The sequence below is a fragment of the Scleropages formosus genome, chromosome 8 (genome assembly GCF_900964775.1).
Source record: "Scleropages formosus chromosome 8, fSclFor1.1, whole genome shotgun sequence".
NCBI classification, from domain to species: domain Eukaryota; kingdom Metazoa; phylum Chordata; class Actinopteri; order Osteoglossiformes; family Osteoglossidae; genus Scleropages; species Scleropages formosus.
Window position 1 is genome coordinate 1,091,530 of NC_041813.1, and position 27,054 is coordinate 1,118,583.

General features: G+C 41.5%; 1 protein-coding gene across 1 annotated transcript in view; it reads left to right on the forward strand.

Annotated features, from left to right (window-relative positions):
• Positions 1-1,248: 1,248 nt before the first annotated feature.
• adgra1b (adhesion G protein-coupled receptor A1b) overlaps positions 1,249-27,054 on the forward strand; it is a 131,276-nt gene continuing 105,470 nt past the window's right edge. The window contains exons 1-2 of the mRNA XM_029254380.1: positions 1,249-1,950; positions 16,648-16,719. Of these exons, the coding sequence (XP_029110213.1) occupies positions 1,733-1,950; positions 16,648-16,719 (290 nt within the window). The 5' untranslated portion in view covers positions 1,249-1,732. The remainder of the gene's footprint in view (positions 1,951-16,647; positions 16,720-27,054) is intronic.

A 27,054-nucleotide genomic window follows, 5' to 3' on the forward strand; every position in this document is an offset into this window, starting at 1 on the left:
TAATAAGGTTTCAATTTCACTGTCAATGTTGTACCTCTTTGTGTGCTTTAAAAAGAGTAGTCCAGCATCGGTTATCTTTGTGTATTAAATAATACAAAGAAGTCACTCCTATTATTTTTATGGCTACCAAGAGTAAAAAAAAAAACCTGCAAATGTCAATTTTCATTAATTCTGTTTGGTTGTCAAGGTAACAAGGCCTATCATAACAGATCTCTTTCTTCAGTAAGTACAGTACAGGAATATCCACGGTGCATGGACATTATTTTAGTAATTATTTTATTATTGAATATGGTTTTTAGTATGGCTGTCTTTTTTGTTACCCGAAAATAGGATTGGCTATATATGTACACACAACCTTTCGCTTCACATTTATAAAAATTATTATTATGCAATCCTTGGAAGAAAGCAGGGGGTGCTTCACACCCCACTGACATTTCTTAAAATATAATTTTTTAAAGATTTGAAACAGAACCATTTTTTTTGCATTCATGGATGTTATTTACCTTCAGACATACGGTCATCGTCGAAACGGTCAGCAGCTAGCACTGTCCAAACCCCTGCTTGCCGTGTTTCTGGAGTGGAACAACATCATTACGATGAGTGTGATCAATGACAGCTGATCTTATGCAGATCCAAAGCTGAGAACATTTATGTTCACCGCTGTGCATTTACATTCGTTATTCAATAAACACAGCTTGCATCTAGAGGTCTAAAGCTCTTAAGGGTGAAAAATTCACCCGATGTCATATAATATGTGATTTCCCATAATAATTGTAAAAAATATGCTCTGTTCATTATCATTCTTATTTATTCAATGCAAACGTTTTGTTGCTGCCACTCTTCTCTGAGAGTAATTTGAACATAGCTATTATATTGGCATTTTTCTTGTGCCATATGATAGATTTTTGGTCTGCAGCTGCATCCACTGGACTTAATCACAAAACAATACTCTAGATAAGCATCCATTTGTCTTTTTATTCTTCTTCTTCTTCTTCTTTTTAATTCTGTGCGTTTTCCTTCACTTTTTAGGAAAACCTAAGAAGTACAGCACACCTGACCTGGTCGTTCACCTTTGGCGACAATGCATCCGCTTGTCACGTGGTTGCGATGAAGCCAATCAAAATGCGCGAACCACTTCGCTGGTGCCGCGAAGGGGCGGGGCTTAGGTTCCCGCCTCACAGAGTTGATGTGTCCGGCTCGAGCGCGTTAATCCGGCGGCGCCGAGTACCTCACGCACTGTAACCTGTTGATAGCGGGTCGAAGGGGCTGGATGCCTTCTTCACAGAGGGCCGAAAAGCTCAAAGTAATGAGATAAAAAATAAATAAAACAACCAAGGACTAAAGTTTCTGAAAGATTATATCAAGAAAGTTCGGAGATGGAAGTACAACAAGAAGTTAAAGTTTGCGAGAAGTGTGAAGAAGCAGAGTGCTGAACACAATTTTAGCTGCGCTCCTCCGAATCACACGACGAGTTTTTTTTTTTTTTTTAAATCGAGTCGAGACTTTCGACTTGCTGGGGTTTTAACAAGTATTTTTTTGCAGTCGATAAAAAAGGAGTTGTCCGCGCGCCGCCTTGGGGACCCGCCGCCGCCGGTCCTAGAGTCTAAGTGTGACATGTTGTTGTTGTTGTTGTTGTGAGGGCGCGAGTGTGTCCGTGTGCGTGTCCGTGTCGTGTGTGCGCGTCGAGAGGTGAGGCGATGTGTGTGTCACCTGCTCTCCGCCTCCCCTCAGCATGAGGGCGCTCACTGTGCTGTGCGTGGCCGCCGCTCTGGGCACGGCGCTCCGCGCGCACCGGGACTGTCCGCACCTCATGATTGACAGCTGTCAGTGCCGCTCGGAGCGCTCCAAGGAGCCCGTGCGACACACGGTGCGCGTGCGAGTGACGTGTGGCGGAGCGGAGCTCATGGATACGCTGCAGCCCGGCGCTCTGCCCAACAGGACGGTCGCTCTGTGAGTATCGTCATCGTCATATTCATATGATATATTACAGTAATAATAAGCATAAGCAGGGTATTCTTGCTGTAGCAAAATTCAGGGTAAGTACCTTCACATCAGTAGTGGGATTCGAACCAGCCACATTCAGACTGTAAGACAACAGTTGTAGAGACCACATTGGTCCATCAGCAGCCTGTATCTCCACAGAAAGACAACGATTCATCAGTAAGTCACTGGCAGCAAAGGTCACACCTGCTCTCAGTTGATCAGATCTTTAAGTGTTTGTGAACTCTTCACTTATTTGTCTTACTCACTCATAATCATTATCAGTAACCTTCATTTAGCTAACGACTTTATGTAAAGTGAACACACACACACACACACACACATTTTCAGAACCGCTTGTCTCATACAGGGTCACGGGGAACCGGAGCCCACCCGGCAACACAGGGCGTAAGGCCGGAGGGGGAGGGGACACACCCAGGATGGGACGCCAGTCCGCCGCAAGGCACCCCAAGCGGGACTTGAACTCCAGACCCACTGGAGAGCAGGACTGTGGTCCAACCCACTGCGCCACTGCGCCCCCCTTGTAAAGTGAACACCTTGCATTAAAAAAAAAAAAAACAAAAAAAAACAAATTTTACACTGGCGATTTGCTCGTTACATAGTTGAGTAATTTCTACTCTTATCAGTTTAAGGCACCGTAGGCTTGAAGTCAGCAACACGAGGCCTCTCCTTCAAAGCCTATATACTTCCCTTCAGTTTTAAGTGCTTTTATGTGTGCAGGCAAGACATTAAGACCCAAATTACAGTACATTCAATGCAGTGTTTGAATTTTAATGCATTACATCAAAAGGAAGAAGGGGACCATTTTCACCATGTGCTGATCGTACTGTAGCCTGTACTCTAAAAATTGTGTTTAAATATGCAGGTCACATCCTTATCAGAATAGCTGAAATTTTTAGAAAAGGTCTGTATGTACTGACATGCCGTATTGGTCTCTCCGTGTGGAGGTATGCATTATATTTTATTCATGGCAACTGATAGAAGAGGGATTAAGGCATGCTTTTTTTCTTCTAAAATACTTGATTAACAAAATTTACTTTAAAACAAGAAGTTCCTCTTTCAAGGCCCAGTTGGTACTAACCTGAGCTGCTTTCCTTCAAATGTTCAGCAGTATACAGTAAATGAGCTTAGAGGTAAACTCTAAACTACTCTAAATTCTTATGTATTCAGAAAAGAATGGAAGGACAGTACCAGTCAACATTGCGTATTTACTTTCTAGAAACTTGTTTGTTTCAAAAGGCATTTTTTGCCAATTTTGAGCAGGAAATCAGCTGACATTTTCACATCTCTTCTGCAGAAGATCACAGAGATGTAGGATGCTTGTGTGTTGCCTTGATTTCATTCTTCTGCCTAGTTTGTCTCATACAAGCATTGACCAGGCTGCCAGGTATACTCAGACTTTTGACTGGTACTGTGTGTGAGAAAGACTTCACCAGCTAGAAGGATAACATTCCATTTTCTCGCTTTTGTGTTCCTGTTGGTTGATTTTTGCTCTTCGCAGACTGTGATCCATGAGGACCTGTTCTTCTCCACTCTCTCTGAAGCTGTTATCAGTCTGGCAGCAGACAGCACAGTGGTTAAGGAGAGTGGATTGCTCTAAGCAGAAGTTCCAAGTGCTAAACATGGTTCTTACAGTGATGCCACAGGGGAATCCTCTTTAGTTCTGTAAAGAATTCCATGTAATTACTCAGAAGAGTCATTAAGCCTATGGACACATGTTGAGTAATGTATCTGTTAAATTAGATCTCAACTGCTAGATTAATTTACATTTATATTTACATTTATTCATTTACATGCAATTACATTCGTTCATTTAGTGGACACCTTTCTCCAAAGCATCCTACATCTTAGAGAACAATATAAAGAGTGAATTACATCAACAGAAGGAGACATTTGTATACAGACACATGATTCTAGGGTACAGTCAATTTGTAACAACCCACCATATGAACCAGTATACAGCTGTGTAATTAATAGTTACTCTAATATGGGCTGTTGAAAACTTTGCGTTACATGGGGTTCCTGATAAAACCAAAAATGTGTCTCTCGTGGAACCCTATTAAGAAAATGTTTTCAAGCATGCAGGAGGAGTACTGTTTTATTGTAGTACCCTAGAGCATGGCACTTAAGCTTAATTGCTGGAGTAATTCTGTGCCCTAACTAGCTATTTAAATAGTTAATATTGTGAGTCTGTGTGGACAAAACTCTGAGCTAATAAATATCATAGTAATATTGTTAAGTATTAGACTGCTCCTGTACTTAATTATTGTACTTCTGCTTCTGAATTGAAAGGGATACGAATATGAAGAGTTAGCAACATGACTTTTTTTGTACTTCACAGGTACACACACACTTGAGAGTGAATGCAATATGAGCTACACAGTTACACACACCAAGCCACTGCTAATGGTGCATACAGGCTTTTTGCAGCAGTTTATGAACTCATGAATATTATAGTAAGGTGGAGATCTTTTGAAGGCCAAAGTGGGCACTGTCCACAGGAGACCTCCACCTTGTCCTGCAGCAGCCCATAACAATATTGGCTTGCTGAAAAATAGATGTAGAGAAATTATTCATGATTGCAGTATGGATATTGAATTAAATTCAGCCGAGTGCCCAGTGCTCAACATAAACAGTTCCCTTTCCCTGCACATACACCTAGCATTAAAAATTCATTAGTGCAGTTTTTTTGTTTGTTTTAATTGAGCCCTACTTTTGAGAATATTTCAAATGCTCATTGGTGAAACTTCAAATGTTGCGTGAATGTTACATTAATTTGTGTTCTACTACACTTCATGTATAGGGGGTATGGTGGCACAGCAGGGTTGGCTGGTTCCAACAAGTCATGTTCCTCTGATGGGTCTGAGGTTCGAATTTCACTTGGGGTGCCTTGTGACGGACTGGTGTCTTGTCCTGGGTGTGACCCCTCCCCCTCCAGCCTTATGCTCTTTGTTCCCAGGTTAGGCTCCCGCTCGGGACCAGCAGTTTCAGCCAGTGTGTGTGTGTGTGTGTGTGTGTGTGTGTGTGTGTGTGTGCGTGTGTGTGTGTGTACACTTCATGTATTGCTCTGAAGGTACATGTTGAAATAATATATGTACATGACTCCTGTATGGAAAGTCTTGTAATTATTATAATGGTTACACATTTCTTATATTTATTACATTGTTAGTGTTTTTGAGGGTTCGCTGTTTGATAGGCCGGTTAGGAAACTTTGGAAATAGCAGTGTAGAAATGTGTGGAAGTACAGATGATGGGTTTACTTCCTCTGTGTGATGGTGCTGCATTCTTCTGTGTCTTCAGTGGTTCTAGTTCAGAGTATGTGGACTTTATGAATAAGATTCAGATTATGTGACACAGGCAGTCCATTTTTTGCATAAACCCATGTGATATGCAGATAAACTGATGAAACTATATTTACGTATCAATTCAATGAGTTTGACCGCCTTTGTTTTTAGTAAAGGCAGACTGGGAAAATAAGCAGATCAGGAGCTGTGGTCCGCAGGCATTTGAGTATGCAGGTTTAATTGTACCAAAACTTTTAACCGCTCGACCGGAGTAATTATTTATCTAACTGGAGCAGGAACCTTCAATCTTCTTGGTCCTTATTGAGGTGGTTAGTGCTTTAATGACATCTGGAAAAGCTGCACGCACTGCAACCCAGCAAGCCCACTTCCAGGTGCCGGACCGGGGAACCCAGCTCATACCGGCCTCTCTGCCCAGCTCTATCTTCATCATACACATCAAGAAGTGAAATGTGTGGATTGCTCTGCTTTTTCTGCGGCTGTATCAACTCGGAGAGTTGCGAAGGAAAGCCGATACCTCCCCTGCCTTTCCCAGAGTGACTGGCCTCTCTATTAGAATGTTTATCATTTTCACATTTATACAGCTCTGCACTCTTTGGAGAATTCCCTGTTTTGTTTAAGAATCCTGCAGTCGTTGTGTCCACAGTCCTTTTCCCCGGCAATTGAAACACGAAGTCTTGCTTTGTTGCCGGCGGCCTTATTTGGCAAAGAGCCCTTCCTGCATTAGGAAATATGACCTTTAGCAACCTGAAGTGGCTTTCCTCTTCTCGCTTTTGTTTTCATATGCAAAGAAAATAAGCTGATTTAGAGAATGAATAGTCGTGCATAATTATACAGAACGATTTTCTAGTGGATTTACTTAACATTTCCCCCCGACTGCATTAGTGTTTTTTTTTTGTACAGGTCTACATTGTCTGTGTTAGACAGCAGGCCTTTTTGGTGTGTTTGGTGCACATGGACATCCAATCAGATATCTACTGCTGAAAAGCAAGTACATTTTTGTGTATTTTATGGGAATAAGTTTTGGTTAGAAAATAAAATCATGACAGTTATAAAACAGAAGACAAACATGCGTTGTAACTGTCTTGCCTGAGCCAAACCTTTTTTTCCCTGTATTGAGTACATGTGAATGGATAAACCTCTGGGAGAAGTTCTCCCAGGTGGTGTAAATTCCTGTTGTGTGTGTTTGCTCCAGTCCTTGTGTTGTCCTGCAGTGACTTTTAAGTGCTTGGAGAATTCAGTCAATGTTTGTGTTGTTCTGGTCTGAAAATGGTGGCAGGGTTGGTGGGTGGGGGACAGGGGTTGCACTGAGATGCTGTGAATTCATTGGAGCCTCGGTGCCCAAGAAGCAAAAGCACCCATATGGCAAGTGCTAAAATATCAATGCATCCTGCAGAAAGACTTTTTGCACATGGGCATGTCATGTATACAGAATTTTGCTCTTCAGTTATGTAATGTGATCAATGGTGACAGCACACTAGGACTGTCAAGGATTCTGAAAATGCTGGTCATACAGCATATTGTGGAAAAGATTCTCCATATATGACAGTTTTTACAATGGTTTTTAACAGTGCTGATAATAGTGGCACATTTCGTTTTTTAAGTATATTACTATTAAATATTCTTACAATTTTTGGTAAAGACTTTGAAACAATGTAATGATCAGCATGTGGTTATTTGTGAACACTTAAATATTACAGCAAAGAGCCTGGAAAAAGTTTTTCAAATTGTAATTTAACATTAGTGTATTAAACAGCATTAGTTTTCCAGATGAACCTGTGGTGAGCTAATTTAAAATTAACAGCAACAGCAGCACACCACAATGGGATATAATGGGGCAATTAGATCAAAGTACAGCTGGGGTTCGATTTGATTTACTGGTGAGATAAAACGTCTTTATTACAACGTTGGAAATGCGGGTTAATTCACACGCTGGTAATCTGTGTCACATTGTTATAAGATGCCTTTATCCAGAGTTACTTCTTTGGCTTGCAGTTCAAAGTTTATTAGGAGATAAATCTGGATATTTTATTGTAGTATTTGCAACACATTTTTTAGCTGCTCTACTGACACAAAGCTGCCACTTTATGCCTGTAGCTCCTTAACTGCTCTATAATGATCATAGAGTCTTACTCGCTTTTTAATAGTTTTGGTGTACAGAGCAATGTGACAAGAAGGACCAGAAAATCTAATATGTTTTTGTCTGTCTGTGTTCTCTGTGTCCTCCCAAGACCAGCCTAAGGCCAAAAAAAAGGTTTTTGGAAGCATTTGTTGGATTGCTATGAAGTCACTCCCCAAAGCATGTTTTATCATTTAAAAGCATAGAATGTCCACTGTAAGTCACACCTAGACTCACTGATGTAGAATGTACCGATTGAGAGGTGCACCTACAATACTGTATATGCCCTCTAGAGTGAACAAGAATGAATGGCTGGAATTCTGGATGTGGGTAAAATTTGGATCTAAGAGATTTACAATATGGGTAGTACGGTACAGTAGTTCAGAAGTTCAGTTCTTTTATAGCTGGTGGACACTTCTGTATGGCATTGCAGTCAGACTGAGAAGGCTAGCTGATAGGCAACTCTTTGAGTTACAAAGATGTGAGTATCTCTTATCCTCATAGGTCTACCTGCTATGTTCTGCTGTTAGCCTCCTGCATGTTCATATTTCTGCAGTTCATTACAAAAGTGTGTTTTCATGCCTTACTCCTTAAAATGCAATCTTTCTTTAATGACATTACTCCAAAGTTAGACAGGAACTTGAGTCAATAGGTTTACATTGTCTAGCTGATAAAATAATGGCATGCAGCAAATGGGGAAGAACGTGCTGTATATAAATCAGAAGTTTATTTTTTATTCTGTCTTCCTCTCTGCCTTTGTTGTTTATGTAGACTGCAGTTTCTCTCTCTCTCTCTCTCTCTCTCTCTCTCTCTCCCTCGCCCTCACCACACTGACACTCTCTGAAGCTGTCATCATGCTCCTGACATGCCTGGGATGTATGAGTGGTCCCGCATCAATCTCTCCGAGTTCATGCTTGCACATTTACTGGTCCTCTTGGACACATTATCACTAGCCATGGCTTGTGAGGAGAGGGCAGAGGGGCCGCAGTGCGAAAAGGGGCCCTTTTAACTTTGCGCCGGCTGTCTTTTATCAGTTATCCCTGTTTGTGGTGTTAGTTTAATTTAGCTCTCAACCGTTTGTGTAGTTATCTGCCAAATATGCCACTGGTTCCACAGATTCTGGGGGAATCTTAAAATGCTAACCCTAACTGAATTAAATCTTTATTTGCCTCTTCCCACTGTTACAGGTCAGTTGTATCTGTCTATTTCAGTTTATTGCTATATATATATGTAGATGCACACACAGTGTACAGTGTATAGATATATTATTTTATTCATATAGTATTTATAGTATGTATGGTATTTTCTAATGTTCTTACATGGTGTTAAATGTTCTGTATTCTTTACACTTTGTATGTAACAATTTACCCAGCAGGGCTGACAGGCATCCTCAGTAACACACCTGTCAATCTTATCACCTTTATTCAGAGGTCTGATCACAGCAATCAGCTCCTACTGCTGACAGTTTGCAGTTCCTTAAGAGTACCTGGTGTTACAGACATCTGACTGTCTTTCTGAATTAGTGCCACTGGCTTATGGGTCTGGTGATATGCTTTCTCAGAGGGGCACGGTTGCTGTGAGGCTGGAGGGGATGAGCGCCAAGGGGGACCAAACATTAAGCTTCATTTTCTGGAAATGTCTGTATCATCTGGGGGCGCGGTGGTGCAGTGGGTTGAACCGGGTCCTGCTCTCCAGTGGGTCCGGGGTTCAAGTCCCATTTGGGGTGCCTTCTGATGGACTAGTGTCCTGTCCTGGGTGTGTCCCTTCCCCCTCTGGCCTTACACCCTGTTTTGCCGGGTGGGCTCTGGTTCCTCGCGACCCCGTATGGGACAAGCGGTTCGGAAAATGTGTCTGTCTGTCTGTATCATCCCCTTTTGTATTGTCTCACATTCAGCTTCCTACACTGCAGTACGCGACATTCTGGAAACGGTCAACGGGGGGGTGGTTTCCACTTTTCGCCTTTACAAACTGAGGAAGTGTAACAGTCATGCTTGATTTCTTTAAACAATGAGTAGATATATAAACCGCATGCATGTGCATGTGTACATTCAGAGCATCCTGTCTAAATGCAACCAACAAAGTGCCAAGATTTCCACCATTTGTTTACTAAATAGGGCTTTGGAAAAGTGTTGGGTCTCTAAAAAAACTCCCTATACATGCACCAGCTCAAAAATGAGATTGCAGAGGCTGTTGCCAAGTAATAGCTGATGTTTTTCAAAGATTCCTCTGTAATTTTAATGAAAGTATGAACCTTTCAAACCATTCAAAAGTCTGTTTCATGTAGTTTCATATCAGAAAATTAGACCTGACAGGCTGATTACCAGTCATTCTCAGTGTCTACATTATATATAAAATTACTGATTTCAACACGAGCATAATAACTTCAATTAAATCTGCATAACAACAAAAACAGCTTTAAAGGAAAACACTCATGCACAGTACATACTTTAAAAATCATACATTATTCAGGCATCTTCAGATGCCTTGATATTAAAACAAATGTGTATTATCATAAGGAATATGAAGTATGGAACAGTGAGGTGAACAACCATATCTGTCTTAATCTAGCAAAACTTTATCATTCCTAGATCCCAGTAAGGTGACAGTCCGTTTTATTAACACTGGAAGGATGTTAAAGATTTTGAAGTGCAAACTTCTGTGGTTTATGAAGTTTCTCTTGGCTTAAAATGAAGCTTTAGCATTAGAAATTGATTTTAAATGTTTTCTTAAGACATTCAAGACTGTTTTATCAGGCATCTTTAATTAAATAGCTTTAGTCTTGAGATTCCCACGATTACGGGCGTAGAGTTCATGACCATCATGGAGCATATGGAAGACTGTAAATCCTACATGCCTTCTTAAACCCAAGAATGTGTCTCAATATGTTTAAATGTCAGCCATCTAAAAATATGTAGAAAGACAAACACGAGGACAGCCAAGGATACTGTTCCGGTCTGTTGTCCCTGCCTACCCCTCCTTCACTGAACAAATAGAGGGGTTATTTAAACTGTCATAAGGCTGCTGTCACACGAAAAGCGAAAATTGCTGGATATATTTTACGCTTTTTCTCTTTTCAAAACTGCTGTGAATCAGAACAATGGAGGCCTGGAGTGTGCTGTTTCTTCTCCTGAGCGATAATGTGATGGGCAATCTTCCCATTGTGTTCTGTCAGCAACCCTCGAGGTTCTACCACAGGATTGTTAGGCTGCTGTGATTTAAGCACTTCAATTTTGTAAATGGTAATCAAAAGAGGTCCACATTTTAGACTGCGTTTCCTAACTCAACAAAACTATAATAAAGAGCAGACTAATAGAACTTGCTGCATTGAAGGGGTCAAATGCCAGTCCAAGGCTAACCTCTGCCCCCCGCCCCCCCCTTCCCAAGTAGAGTACTGATATTTACAGTGCTAACTAGCTTATAGCTGAGGCCTAATTGAAACTCTGCTAATACCAACCTGAACTCCAGAGTGTTCTCTGTTTTGTGTCCAAGGTCAATGTTAGTCGATATGAAATATGTTATTTTGGTTAGCTGAGCTTAGCAACCCGATATTATAGAATAACAGAGGCCGGACTCTGCAAGGCAAAGTGGCTAGGAACACTGGGATGTTTGCAATAGTTCAAATTGTAATCTTTACCCTACTTGGTCTCCGAGATTGGTGTCATTGGATATGGCTATCGAAGTTATTTCTGTTCCTGCTATTTTATAATAATATAGTTTGATGTCAGGCTTTTTTTTGGGGAAGGGCTGATCTTCGAATGTGGCCCTCACAGAAGAAACTAAGCTGTGGTGAGAAGGAAATGAAAGAATAAAGTGACTGGGAGCAATGCAGGTGATGTTGTTTGACATCCCTCATTTGTGTTTTATCATTTTAGTTGAGAAGTGTATGAGAAAGTAGCATGCATGCACTTAATCAAAAAAGTCATCAGACCATTACACTTTGTGCCCTGTGTGTTTCAGCACATAAATTAATTTGATATTTTGAAAGGAACGTATTTAAATGTGTACAGTTTATTTTTTGCTACTAGACATTCTTTTTGTATTTGTGTAGTCACATGGGCATTTATGCATGTGTACCGGCCAGTTGTACTCGTCCCATTTACACTAATCAGTGAAACACAGAAAGCAATGACACAGACCATTTGCTCGTTCCTCATCAGACAATATTTAATTTGTTCATTTTTATTTTCCAAGGAGCCGCTTATCCTTGGAGAACATAATTGATATTGTAAATAGAAAGTTGGAAGGACACTCTAGAATTTAGTTTAGCATTGTTTACATAATGTACAATTATGTTTGGCTTCGGACTTCCTGGAGGTTGCGCAGAAGCCTGGAAAGAGCTGAAAAAATGCACCCGGGTTGTGAAGCAACTGTGCTCCGTTACATAAACAGCGCGGGCACGGCTGAGTTTGTACAAACAGAGGCTGCCTGTCTCTCAGAGGTCACCAGTGCTCGGGGAGAATGGCTCCTCGGGGTGGGGGCGGGGCTGGCAACTGGGGGACACAAACCATGTGAACCAAACTACCATGAGACATTGGTACAGCGTCTCACTGACCGCCAGTGGGCAGAAATGTATCTTGCTGCAAAGTGCTCCAGTTCCCCAACTGTGGCAGTATAAAGAGAAAATAGAAATACTTTTATTCTGCAAATACAGAGAATGCATTCAGGGAAAAAAGAAAAAAAGCAAAAACAAACCAGTCAAAATATGAACTATCCCTGCTGATGCAGCAGTCTGACAGAAACTTTTTGTTCTGCACAGACAGAGATAATAAAACCCCACACGCACATAACAGCGACTGGCAACGTGTGTCACTAAGTGTTTATTTTGCGGTGTAAGCCACACAAAAACACATGAAAACAGCCCGCGTAATGCCTTGTTCAGTAACTAGCACAACAGTGGTGAAGTACTCTGTCTTGTGTGTTTGTCTGATTGCGGAGATGTTTTGTTGTGGGGCAGTAGCCCTGCTGCGCTAATGGCATCGAACTGGTGGCTTTGCCGAAACAAACCAGTAAATGTGTTTCATACGAGATGTGTGTCATTCACTGAAAGATGTTTGAGTGGCACATGGTGTAGTACACCTCCGAGAGCAGCAACCGTGCAGCTCCAAGGAGCTGGCACTAGGCCACCGAGACCCTTTTTCATGTGCTCTTTAGCTTCTGCTGATTTACTCTACTGCACCTTTCATTTCCTCAGATGCCACTTCAGATGCTTTGCTCTCTTCTCTCCTGTAAGGGAGATACATCTGTGTAGAATTTGGCTGCCTACCATACATATTCTACCTCACCATGACAAATGGGAGTGGAAAGAACAAGACAAGTGTGCCGTATAGCCTCAAACGCCTGACATGAATCTTTGTTTCAGCCATGGAAAGTATGTGCTTTGGAGCACCAAGTCCACTGGCTCTGACTTCATTATTTCAGTCTGGCTTGCCTTTCCTTGACAGCCACACAATGCATTACACTGTGAAAAACCTCTGCTTAAATGACTGCAATCACTTTTTTCCTGTTCTTAAACTTTTTTCTTTGTTGCCATTTTACAGACATTAAAAATCATGTGTGGGTTCGCATAGCTGCAGAACTTCAATGAATCCAACTGGCAAATTAGTCAGTGGTGTCAGCCATGCAAATACAGTCAATTTTTTGGATAACACTTTCAAAAAAGTATTACTCAGCAGCATGTGAACATGGAGTCCAAACCGATTTGTAAGGGAACTCTTATTTTTTTCTTAATCTTACAAATTCTCAGTAGGCATCCCTTGTGCCACATGGCACGTGTCAATCCTGTAGTCTGATTCATCCCAGACCATTTGTAGCATATCACTCTTGACGGTACACACAGCAGCCACGACACACCCCTTCATTTCCTCAAGATTGTGTGGAAGGGGTGCTGCGAACACAAGGTCCTTGATGTATCCCCGCAAGAAAAAGTCGCATGGTGTAATATCTGGGGATTTTATTTATGAACGTGTTCAATTGTTTTTGAATCACCGTGTATAATTAAGTGATTTTTTTTTGTAAATAATGCTGCTGTTAGATAAATGATGTAAAGAAAAATGCAAAAGAGGATGAGCTTACAAATATATTAGCAAGTACAAATCCAATGGCTTTATGAGCAATATACAGTGTGTCTGTACTTGTGTGAGAATGTGTGGTGTATGAGGGAGGCAAAGAACTTGGTTTGATAGCTGCCTCACTTCTTCACTCACTTCAGAGCCAGTAAGATGCCCTTAGACTCTTTCCCTGATTCCTTTCTTTCACATGGAGCTCTTCTGATGGGAATGAGTATAATCTGAGGCAGAAGAGCAGAATGACAGTCCGCTGCCAGAGGAATCTGTCAGACACACTGATTGCCCTGGGTCCAAAACTCAGACGCTTCCTTTCTGGCAGATTCCCTTTCCTGAGCCTCATTGAATTGTCACATTTACTGTGCGAATGGTGCATCATGAGCCCAGAATGACGCATCATTGGTCAATGTGCTGTGACATCATAGGAGTTCATGACATATTTTCGGCAAACTTAGTCTGCTGACATTAATTATCTCTTGATGTGCTGCCACAGCTTGAATATACCCCATGGTGCTGAATCGGTCAAATGAAGAGATAAAAGCTCATTTTAAGGAGCAAATTGACAGCTGTTCCACTCTAAGCGTTCTTGATCCGTTAGTCTGACCACAGTAAAGCTGTACATTACGTATCTGCTTGGTGATGAAAGTCTTTTGCACCAGACCAATGATATGTCTAAAGTTCTGACTCACATATTTATTAATACTGAGAACATACAGGTTTTTGTATATGCAACTTTTTAATCATGATCAAAAGTTTCAAATGTACACTTCCTGGGAGCTGTTTATTTTATTCATTGTTTTGTTTGTTTGTTTTTAAAATTGTTAGTTTATCGTTCGTTAATTGGCATGTTTTGTTTTGCAAGTTTGCGTAAATACTTGAAAATTCAAAAAGGAAACTGTAAGTCTTGGATTCCTCAAAGAAACGACCCTTTGCAACACAGTGGAGCAGAGGGTAAAGCTGATGCCTTTCGGTGGCTGACCTGTGTTCAGCCATGGGTTTGAATTTGACCGTGCAGTGCTTACATGCCCTCCCAGTTTTTTTTGTGGGTTTCTTCCCCCAGTCCAAAGACATGCGTGGGAAAGGACAGTGGTTAACCACTTCCATACCCTCCCTTACTGTCAAAGTGTGCGAGTCTTTGTTGAATTCAAATCAACACTTATCCTTACTGTACCCTTGTCTCACTAACACCTTAAAAAAACTGTTTGTTACAGTGTTACACTTTCAGCAAGTCTATAATGTTAGACTGTACTCAAATTATAAGTAAACAGAAAAACACTGTGATGTTGCTATAAAATTATTCTGCGATTCACAGTATGGTACAACAACATACGTTCACAGGTGAGGAGACAGATGTATATGCGCAGTTATTTGCTTATATTTATTTTCCTGAGGCAGTGGATCACATATTTGAATGGAAATATTCCGTAAACCTCAAGCTGGATGCAGTGCATTTGTAGGGAACTAGAGGTTTCCCCGGGAATCAGAATGTAGAGCATAATTGCCACCACTTCCTTCCCGTCACAGAGGTGCCTGGTGACATATTGTAATTACCGCCTCTTCTCTGGTCTTTCTATCAGCCCTGAAAGTGAAAGTTTTGACCTTGTTGAAAAAAAAACCGCAGGGGCAGATCTGACCTTGGCCATCCTGTTACGTGTGCAGTGGAGAGAGCAGCAACACAATCCCATGCATGTAAAGCAGCTATTCACACAGACACACCCAGTTTTGGCACTCTGTAGCCCTGCTGCAGACCACACTATACAATACCTTGCAAGATAAATCAATATTTCAGCAAATATGAAATCCGGAAAAATTCAGCTTGAATCCTATTTGAAATAATGTGCATCTTGGCAAGAATAAATGCTGTATTAGTGGCATATCAAGCCTCCAATTCTGTAGTATTGGAAGAATGGCATATTTTCCAGTTGTTTTTAATTTCTCTGAGGAAGTTTAGGGTGGGATTTGTGGCCACAAGAGGCACTGCTAGCTCTGTGGGATTTGGTTCCCATGTGACTGAGTTAAGCATTCAGCAGGAGCCAGTTCAGAGCCCATGTGTGTAAAGAGCCTCATGTGGGCTGAGCACCCTGTGGCTTTTCTTGCCACCACTTAATTTGCTGAATGAGCAGAATTACCCTGCTGTCGTTCTGCCTTGCGGGGCTTTGCCCAAAATCGGAACCATAGCATCTTCTTAAATGAGTGTCCCTTCCTTCGAGTTTATGGATGTGCTGTAAAGGACGAGTTGTATGTAGCCCTCTTTTTTGGGCCTGCCTTGGTGTGGCTCATTACAGTGTACTGAGACTGGTTTCCGAAATAAAACCACTCACTGCTTATATCACTCCAAGAAATCCATATAGAATCTATAGGTATTTTTTGGACTGGTATAATAATCATAATCTCTCATATTGAGTCTGTTAAGGTGGTGCATTTGAAGGTATATATGGCACTGTGGTTTAACTGGCGTAGTTGAGTTTGTGGGGTTGCAGTATTTGTTGAGGGTGAAGGGCATCTAATGTATGTGGAGTGGAGTGGGTGGGTCTGGGACACCAGATTGCACCGTTGAGCCTTCCTGTGGGGTCGTGGGCCTAATTAAATGAAACACTGACGAAGGGAGGTGCCCACTTGACAACCTCAATGAAATACCTGTGTTGGCACCCTGTGGTTGATATGGTGGTTGTGTGAGGAAATTAAGCCATTTGGTCTTGAGTCATGGAGATGTATGATGGCAATACTGGATATTTTTCTCTGTGGCTTCACGGTGAAGTCATTGGATTGGGTCCTTGTAATATACGCATGGGCTGTAACATCTTGTCCTGTGTGTTGAATGCCTCCTTGCACTTTTTTCCAAAGCAGCTTACCTTGTTAAGCCACTTACAATAATTTACTGATTTGTGCATGTGGATAATTTTTACTGGGGGTACGTACATTGTTCATAGGTACTTCTGCAGGAGGCGGGATTTGAATCTGGGTCCTTCAAGTGCTAAGATGGTGGCTCTAACCACTATAGTACCTGCCACCGTACTGTGTACTTTACTGCGCTGTACAAGTCATTTTCATAGATGGATTACAATTGTTTATAGACACTTTCATAATGTAAGTGTTGTGTGCATTAGTGTAATACTTTACACTATCAGCAGTTCATCGTCTTTCTTTTCCGTTCTCTCAACAGGATTCTCAGTAACAACAAGATCTCTCTGCTGAAAAATGATTCATTCTTCGGCCTTTCGTCTCTAGAGAGACTGTGAGTAATTGATCTTTTGTTTCTCTATCTTGTGCTTCTCATCTAGTTTTCATACATTTCCAGGACAAAGCAATAAGTTTCGTTGTAAAAATTGCATCTTACAACTGTGCTTTTTATGACTGTTTTCATTGTTACTTATGCTGTGGATATTGTACTAATCATACCTGCTTACAACTGTTGGAAACTGTATATCCTACATCTTCAAGTAGAGGAGACAAAGCATAAACTGCGTGAGTTGAAATGGAAAGGGGAAAAAAGTTTAATTTCATTTGGTTGACAATACTGTTAATTTATCCCTGCCCTAAGTGAAGAATTTATCTTCCCCCCCCTCATTTTTGAAATTTATTCTATTAGCATTTCTTCAGTGTGTCAAGACCTGATTTCTGTGTCTTTTTAATTCACTGGAAACAAGTCACAATTAAAGTTTTACGTTGTGAGTGGTGGATCTGTCAGTTGTACGAGAAATAATATATTTCTAGTAATAAAAAATTATATAAAGATTCAGCATGAGTGAGGGGTGCGGTGGCGCAGTGGGTTTGGCTGGGTCCTGCTCTCTGGTGGGGGTCTGGGGGTTGAGTCCTGCTTGGGGTACCTTGCAACGGACTGGCTTCCCGTCCTGGGTATGTCCCCAGCCTTGTCCCCCTCCGGCCTTGCGCCCTGTGCTGCCAGGTTAGGCTCCGGTTTGCTGCATCCCCACCTGGGGCAAGCAGTTTCAGACAGTGTGTGTGTGTGTGTGTGTGTGTGTGTGTGTGTGTGTGTGTGTTTCAACACAGATGTTGATCAGTAGCCAAAAAACAAAACTATTAGCAGTTAAAGTTTTTAAATTCATATATTAACCCTTTTCTCAAAATAATTTAGTAAGAATTTTTTCCAGTTAAATATTGGGCTTGATAAATTATTATTATTATTATTATTATTATTATTATTATTATTACTGCACATAGTACAGAGTTGTTACTTGACTTTTGGTTCAGTAATGGAAGTCTCTTTGTATGTTAGAAGGGGGGAGTGTGTATTGCACATCTCTTGACTGTTTTCAGTATAGAACTTTGTAAAACCTCAAGAGTGTAATAAGCACACATTAAAACATACACACACACACACACACACACACACACACACACACACACACACGCACTTTCTGAACCGCTTGTCCCATACGGGGTGGCAGGGAACCGGAGCCTAATCCGGCAACACAGAGCGTAAGGCTGGAGGGGGAGGGGACACACCCAGGACAGGACGCCAGTCCGTCGCAAGGCACCCCAAGCGGGACTCGAACCCCAGACCGACTGAAGAGTAGGACCCGGTCCAACCCACTCCGCCACCGTACCCTCCACCTTAAAACATATATACTGAACAAAATTTTTTAACGTTTGCATGCCGCATATTGTGTGTTCCAGTTACGCTCTGACATTAAACGAGTCTGACATTCTTCGTTCTGTCTCAGTAATGGATTTAGAATTCCTCTATATTTGGTCACCTTTCACTCTGATTTCTTTTTCCTGTTTGTTTCTGTTTATAATTTCCCCATTTCCCATATTCCTTCTGTATCTCCTTAGTGTGCAGGCTCATTGTAATGCTATTTTGGTGCTCGTGTTCTGGTTTGAAGCTCAGTTTGATAGCCTCCCTCTTGGTGTTCCTCCATTAATGTAAAAATAGCGTAACCTTTGGCTGAGGCTCAGTGGCCCAGCCCCCACTACAGACAGACATTGTGCCAGCTATAGGTCATTGCATAATCTCTAATCCTACAAACATCCCAGCATGCTGGCTGTGATGGTCGTCGCAAACACCTGCTACTCGCTGTCACTGGCGGGTAGCGTCCCGTTTATGCCAGGCCCTTTTAGAAGTGCATCTCATACAACGTTGCTTGGCTGTGCTCTGCACAGTAACTGCCATTTGGCATCACCCAAAACGGAGTAAACTCACATGATTTTTGCATGAATTCATGTCTCATTTGATCAGACGTTTTGGTTGTGCGCTGTCATTAAACACAAAAGGAAAAAAATAACAATAGGAAACCTGTTAATTTACTTATTGTTTTACTTATTAATTATACTTATTTTCTTGCTGCAACTTTACCCATTTAGGAAATGTTTTTACTTGCTTACTATAAAGCAGCTCAGGCTGAGTACTATGCTGAAGTGTCTCTGAGGACAAGAACCAGCAACTGTAAGCTGGTTGCTCATGTTATTTCCCTGTTACGTGTACCAATACCTTTTATCACAGTGTGCCGCTGTTCCAGTACACGTTCGTCATGAACAGTGCATGTGCATTCTTCTCTGCACCATCTGAAGCGCGTTACATTATGTTTATTATTCTAGAGGTGAGCTCTAAAAAAGCAGTTGAACAGTGGGATGTCTTTTTTAAAATTTTTACTTAATGCTACTGGGTAAAAAAATTGGGTTAAAAGGAAAATAGTGTGCTGTGATTATTATATAGTTGAACGTAACATCTCTTTGCATCTCTTCTGACCTCCCGCACTTGCGAAATAACGAAACAGCAAATGAATGTTCCTGAAAAAACAATGCAAGTAAAACAAAAGGTTATGAATGTTATACCTTTAAATAGATGGTTCCAAAGCATTGACTGAATACACACACACACATTTTCAGAACCGCTTGTCCTATACGGGGTCACGGGGAACCGGAGCCTACCCGGTAACACAGGGCGTAAGGCCAGAGGGGGAGGGGACACACCCAGGACGGGATGCCAGTCCATCGCAAGGCACCCTAAGCGGGACTCGAACCGCAGACCCACTAAAGAGCAGGACCTGGTCCAACCCACTGCACCACTGCGCCACCCGCATTGACTGAATAGGTTTAATTTTTTTTAAAGTCCTATTTTGAACAGAGACAGCAAAACTCAAGGAAACTGCAGTTATAGTATTATGGTCCTAAGTGTGATCACAGTTGTGCAGGACAGGACAACAAGTGTAATTTTGTATGTAATGGTGTGAGTGTGCAATATTCTGGCCAGTATATTGTGATATATTGTCTCTTCTGTTCAAGTTTATGTTAATTTGAAAAGCATGTTTTATTTATCTATGTAATCATTTTTATTTTTCCCCTTTACACCCTGAGTTGCCTGGTTAGGCTCTGGTTCCCCGCGATCCCGTATGGGACAAGCGGTTCAGAAAATGTGTGTGTGTGTGTGTGTGTGTGTTTGTGTATTTTTCCCCTGTATCTTTGTTTTTGCTCTTGATGTGTAATATGTCACTCATAGATAGAGCTGCTATGAAGTAAAGCAAATTTCAGAGAAATATGACAGTAAGGTTCCACTGTATCGAATCGTTTGAAAGGTAAGCAGTTCTTACAGCATAATGTGCAGGATCATGATTAGAACGTAATGAAATGTGTCCAGTCAAGTTGGTTAAATTAAATTATTACATGCATGTCGATGCACCAACTGGACGGCTTTAGAGCGCAAGAAAAATATACATACAGCTTTCTTCAAGCTTAGTTTTAATTTACATGAATTTATTTAGCAGATGCTTTTCTCCAAAGCGACTTCCAATGAACTCTATGTAGCATTATCAGCCCACGCACCTTATTCACTGCAGTGACTTACACTGCTAGATACACTACTTACAATGGGTCACTCATACATACATACATCAGTGAAACACACTCTCTCTCTCTCTCTCTCTCTCTGTCACTCACTATGGGTGAACCTGAACAACATGTCTTTGGACTGTGGGAGGAAACCCACACAGACAGAACATACAACACAGACTGAGTGAGGATCAAACCCATGTCCTCTTGCATCACCCAAGCACTCTGAGACAGCACTGTTGCTTGCTGTGCCACCTGTTTGATGTTAGAAACCTTGCTCTTAATTTGAATTTAAGAGCTCAAGCATCCCTTCCAAAATTCCTAAATTTGAGTGGTCAACTTGGTAGCTACAATATGTGCATATATTCATATAGAACCCAAAGCTTTAGCACACATAATGAAGATTTGTTTTGTTTCATCATTGACACTGTTCAACATCCAGGTCAATAGTTTCACTTGTCTTTTATTTTTCCTCTTCACCAGATAGTTCTGCACAACTTTGAGGTGTGTTTCAGGTCTTTATCTTGCTGAACAATTAAGGCCTGTCCAACTGACTGTTACCCTGATGGAAGGGCATAGCTCCGAAGTGCGCTGATTGCCAAGCTGGTCCAGATTGCTATGGGTTTGGTAAAGATCACCACCACTGACCAGCAAAACAACCCTGGACTACCACACTGTGTCTCCTTCAGGGGAAACAGTGGGAATCACACAGTGCTGTACTCATGCACGCACCCTCGTCGTACAGATAAAGGGTGTTTGACCCATATATTTCAAATTTTGATGCACTAGTCTGACTTCCTCACTAGCCCAGGCAAGTCTAGTTTCAAGCAAATGTACAAATATTAGAGGGGTGCGGTGGCGCAGTGGGTTGGACCACAGTCCTGCTCTCCAGTGGGTCTGGGGTTCTAGTCCCGCTTGGGGTGCCTTGCGGCGGACTGGCGTCCCGTCCTGGGTGTGTCCCCTTCCCCCTCCGGCCTTACGCCCTGTGTTGCCGGGTAGGCTCTGGTTCCCCGTGACCCCGTAAGGGACAAGCGGTTCTGAAAATGTGTGTGTGTGTGTATATAAACATCACCATCATCAAAATGTTATAACATCAAATGTAAAGATATTTATTCCTCCATTCATAATTTCTGTAATTAAGTAACAGGGTAATCAAACAAGGTTATCATTGTGCTCCAATGAGGCAAGTGAGTAATTTAAATAGAGGATCACTAAGAAACACATTTTTACTGATGTGTTCAACCCCTTAGTTTCAAAAGCACCTCTTTGACACTCACTGAGAGACAGCTTGTCAAATCTTCTTTTCACTGTTGTGTTCCTTTCAACCAGCCTCCAGTCTTCGTTTGGCTGATGATGAAAAAGTATATACATAATTATGCAACTTCTTTTCTCCAGCCATGTGAGCAGTGCACTGAAGGCCACTTCTCTTCTTTATCTGAATTATTAGTGACATTTTCAGGTTTTTATTTATTTCAAAGTGCCTCCAGACATGTACAGAAAAGTCACCTTTGCTGCTATTGTTCTAGCTGGGGGCTTTGTTGGGAAAGAAAAATAAATAAATTGGACAAAAAATGAGATCCTTTTTAGAAGTATACCGTGTGTTCGCCCACAGTTCTGAGAGTGTATTCGCCTGGAAAACTCTTGGAAAAACTGTGCGTGTGAGGGAATAATACACGTTTTCCTCCTACTTTGTCACTGTTTTACTTATTTTCAGTATTCTAGAAGTAATAGTCTCATGATTTTTATCACAGAAGAAGAACAGCATGCCAACCAACTGGCAGTCAAAACATTAATAATGCATAGAAATCATTTGATTCAAAGAGGTTTTAAATAAAACAGCTTGTGGGAGGGGGGAGGACCATGCTTCAGTAATGACAGACTTTATCACAAACATTGTCTTTTTGCAGGAAAAGTATCCTTATTCCCAAATTCCCAAACTTGTTGACTTCATGGAGTAGCATATAGGTTTGTCAGTACATTACTTATTTTTTTGTTTTTTGAGAACACAAGTTTTTGTTTTACAGTATACAAGATGGTTTTTAGGAAGATGAAGCCAACCGATAAGTGCTGGTTGGTCCTTCCCCATATGTTTAAACATGGACCCCTACTGGGTCATTCATAAAGGTTTTCTGAGGATATATGCACAGCACATTGATGTAATGGTTTGCGCTTGTATTTACAGCTCATTTTACAGGGTTTCAATGTCAGTTCAAATCTGGGTTGTTCTATGTGGAGTTTGCTTGTTCTTCCTGTGTTTACGTGTGTTTTCTCAAAGCGTGTATTTGTGTGTGATTACCCTCTGGACTGGTGTCCCATCGGGAGGGTATCTTGAAGGGATTAGAATGAATGAATGAATGAATGAATGAATGAATGAATGAATGTTTGTTGCATTGAATGGAATAGTCATATCCCAAGGCACACCCATTTGGGTTAAGAGTCCTACTTCACAAGTTTCATTTAATACTTCTGCTTGAGTTTACGAGGCATTTGGGTTTTGTGTGCCCCACCATGTAGTTGTCTTCTCAATTGTCGTTTGTGACGGGCTTTGAGAAGTTCTCAACCTTCACTGGCCCTTGTTTAATAATTTCACCTCTTATAATCTCAGTAATCAAATTTTATTGATTTCTTTTGTCTTCACTTTTTTTTCCTCTTTTAGTTAAAGGTGGAATTAATACATAAACATTGAGTGCCATATGTATGTAAGGAAACTGCCTTATTTTCTGTTACAGTAACATTAATTATTGAAGTAATTGTCCACTGTAATTGGAATTGGTAATATTTTAGAAAAAAGATGGGTGTCAATTTTTGGGATCACTAATGCATAACTTTTTTTCTCCCTTTATTAGAATTCACCATTTAAAGGGTTTTTCAATAACAAATTACCTTTCTAAGATTGGAAGACTGCAGTCTGATGAAAATCAATATGCTTAACATACAGTTACTGATGATTAATAATGTAATCTAGTTTTATTATTTAAGGTGTTATTTTCAGAAGTATACCATATAAAAAGCATATATATTAACCAAATGTATTAAACTGTTTTTCTTTCAGTTTTTATTTTTACTATTCCTGGTCTTCATAATTTTTTTTAAAAGTGATTTACACACTTCAGCATAGACCTTGGACATGTAGTGGCATGGAAAGGTTTTGTTTTCTATATGTGATGCTGCATATTGCCTTAAAGATTCTTACATTTTTTATTAATATTTTGGAGAGAATTTAACTGGGGCAGTTACTTAAAAAAAAAATTAGTCATGTTTTGGAAAAGCAGTAAAATAAGTAGTAGGGGGTACGGTGACGCAGTAGGTTGGACTGGGTCCTGCTCTGCGGTGGGTCTGGGGTTCAAGTCCCGCTTGGGGTCCCTTGCGACGGACTGGCATCCTGTCCTGGGTGCGTCCCATCCCCCTCCAGCCGTATGCCCTGTGTTGTCGGGTTAGGCTCCAGCTCCCCACGACCCCGTGTGGGACAAGCGGTTCAGATACTGTGTGCATGTGAGTAAAATGAGCAGATGCTGAAAGAGCCATCCTCACAGAACATGACATGCTGCCATCAGATTCATGTGGACATGTTTAATTTAAAATATTATAGATGGAAATAAAAATTTCTCTGCTTTCGTTCATAACTGTTATTGAGCAGCCAAAGAGGGGGCATTAATCAGCCAGTCATATTTCTTGTCAAAAAGCTATTATTCATACATGACTGCTGGTCCCACGGCACATTTATTTTCAGTGTGCACATATTCTTGGGAAGTGTCCAGTGCAGTTTGATGCTGTGGTAATAGCTGTGAATGTCTCACACATTTTCATAGACAGTCTGCTAATGGCACTGTATTGACAGACTTGGAGCTCTCCAAGCACCATTGTATTCGCTAAGACTGATTTTATGAGACTTTATGAGACTCTCATGTGCTCCATCTGTCAATCCTAGCAGAACTGTGACGATGCTTCAGCAACGCCACATCGTCATCATTATTACTATTCTTATTATTTTTTTTTTTTTTTGTTATTAACTTCTGTTTATCTGACACCTTTGTCCAAGGTGCTTTACAATGGCTAAAACAAATGTTTTCTCAAGACACGCATCAGTTTATTGTTTTATGAAATGAGATGCCATGTTTCCCCTTAGTTATTTTTCACAACGCAGTTGCAAAGATCTTTTATGACGCTGGGTCGAGTTCAGGACATCACCAGAAAGGTCATGGTTCGCAAGCCAGGGTCCAAGTCCAAACGAGCATGCTTGCGGTTCGAATGTGACGGTTGAGGTCCGAAGGGTCCTGATTTCAATGCAAAGACTGTGGTCTGAGGAATCATGGTCACGGTTCGAAGAGTGAGTGTTGAGGTTTCAATGCGAAGTGTTTTCTTTCTTTTTTGTTATAAATGAATGCGGGCCAGTCAACATTCATGCAAAATCTTTGCATCATTGTAACTGGTGAGGTTTAGAAATTGGCCAGTAGTAACACAGTGTTCATGACCCACGTTTACTATACTGTCAGAAGGTCAATGCCTGTAATCTCTGTGTACCCAACTCGAGAATGTGGAGTGGATATAAATATTTTATTTCAGCCTTTTCAGTATTATAGAGCACCACCTACTAGACTGTGGGTTGCCCACCTGGGCAGTGAGGCAACGCCAGCTGCGGCTGCGGTCTCGGGCTTGGTTTCTCATTATCGTCACTCCCTCCACTGACTCACAGAACCAGTGAGCATTCTTCTCCCTTCGTCCCAGAGGGGCTAGGATGACTCAGTGACCGTTAAAACACGGGTTCAGACAGGGTGGGCCTGCACTTTACCTCACCGCTTCTGCTGCTTTGCTTCCATGTCAGGAACTTTCTGGAAGGCACCAGAGCTCGTAGCAATGGCATGAAGTGTTTCAGAAGGCAAACACCTGCACCAGTCGCAAGAGGTTAGAACAGCCATTTACATGTCAGCAGCACCATGGGAGGGAGGCATAATGGCCTCTCCGTGTAATCCCTGTTCTCTCCCCAAAAGCCGTTCAGTCAGCCACATGTGGAGAGAAGCCCAGATGTTAAACAGAGGAGAAACTCTGAGTGCAGGTTTCTGTGGAACCACACTGTCAGTGTGTTTCATTGGGTTCTAAGAGTGGTTCATCTGCTCAAAACATAAACACTTCATCAGAAAATATTTCCTGCCCCTCACAGTGTAACTAAGATGGACCAACTGAAAGCAAATGACCTTTTCACCACACATCAGTGTAGTTCACTCACATGTTATGGATTTTAGCAGAGGCATTTCTGTGAGCCACATGACTTGAAAACTGCACTCAAACAGCATCTCTAAAAGGCTTTCTCTCTGGCTTCTGGACATCCGAATCAGATTTGTCTCCGAAACAATCTGAGATCATATGAGGTCAGGGAATCCCGCTGTCCTTCTGGGGTGCTCCAAGCACCACTCTGGTGCCTATTTAAGGAACCCTGTTTAGCACATTACACGGTAATGTGTGCTGAACAGTGATAACGTTTCAGAAGTGCTCCTGAGACAGGAACGCTGAAGTGTTACATTAATCTTCACCAACTGGACAGCTTTAGAGCTGAAGCTTTGGGGTGTCGCAGCGTTTAGTAGACGTTTACAGAGCGAGGGCGGGATGCCACTGAAAGAAAGTGCTCAGCGCCACTCAAGCTGAGCTCCTTCACCTCAATCCTGCTGAAACTCAACCCAGCAGGCCTTCTGAGCATCGATTCTTTACCTTTACCAGACTGGTCTCAGCAGGCCAAACTGTCTTCCCTCTTTCTTCAGTCTGGAAAGCCTGAATGTCTGCAAGCTGCCTTATTCTACCTTGTGAAGGTGGCTGCAGGGACGCAGTCCTGGTCTTTGTAGGCACACTGTCTGCACGGCTACTCCTAGTGACTCTTGTATCTGTCGAGACAACTGCTGGAGGCTGCTGGGCCTGCTGGGATACTCAACCTCGGCCCTAGGTGGCCGATATGATAGTCCGCAAACTGAGCAATGGAGTCAGTTTCTCGTGTTGCTGAGTAGAAGCATATCCTCCGGGACCTCGAGTGAGAAGCTGTGGAAAAGTGGAGCACTTTTGAGTTCTGGCGCTGCACTTTGAGCTGATATGTGTTCGGTTACAGTATTTCCTTGTTTATTAACAATGATGTGGTGAAAATCACTGCCCAAAGTTTTAACTCCTGTGTCAGAATGACTTTATGTTTTCCCCATTAGGGTTTAATGGAAGCCATACGCTTTCTTTGGCATGCGCACTGAAAGCAGCACTTTGCTTTGTAAGGCCGCGTGCCGCAACCCTCGCCTGGGCCTGCCCAGATCTAAGCTGGCAGTGCATCTCTTTTCATCATCATCTTTTTATTAGAGGCCAGTCCCATATTCTGGATGCGCCACCGCTTTTGAAATCAGCTTTTCTGGTTTTGGTGGCTTATGAGAAGGCAAGATACAGAGCAGCAGATGCTGCTTGGAAAAGAAAGAAAACGACAAAGTAAAAAGGAAGCACGGCTTGCTTCTGTTAACGTTTATTGTTTGTCAGTGTAAGCAAACCACATTTGGTTAGTCAAACCTTTAAAAACTGAGTCACAAACATGTAATTTCTTAACACCTGCATTAAATATGAATCACGTGATGTTTCTTAACATGATCTTGTCTAAACATTTTTATTTTTTGGCTATGTATGTTTTCAGATTTTTTTTTTTCTTTCATAGGACCACACTTTATATGAAATGTTTTGGAGCTCGTACTGTACCTTCCTGACTGAGAATTCTTTATATTGATTATTCTGAAATATATATCTCTCCATTAGTACTGTCAAGTGAAAC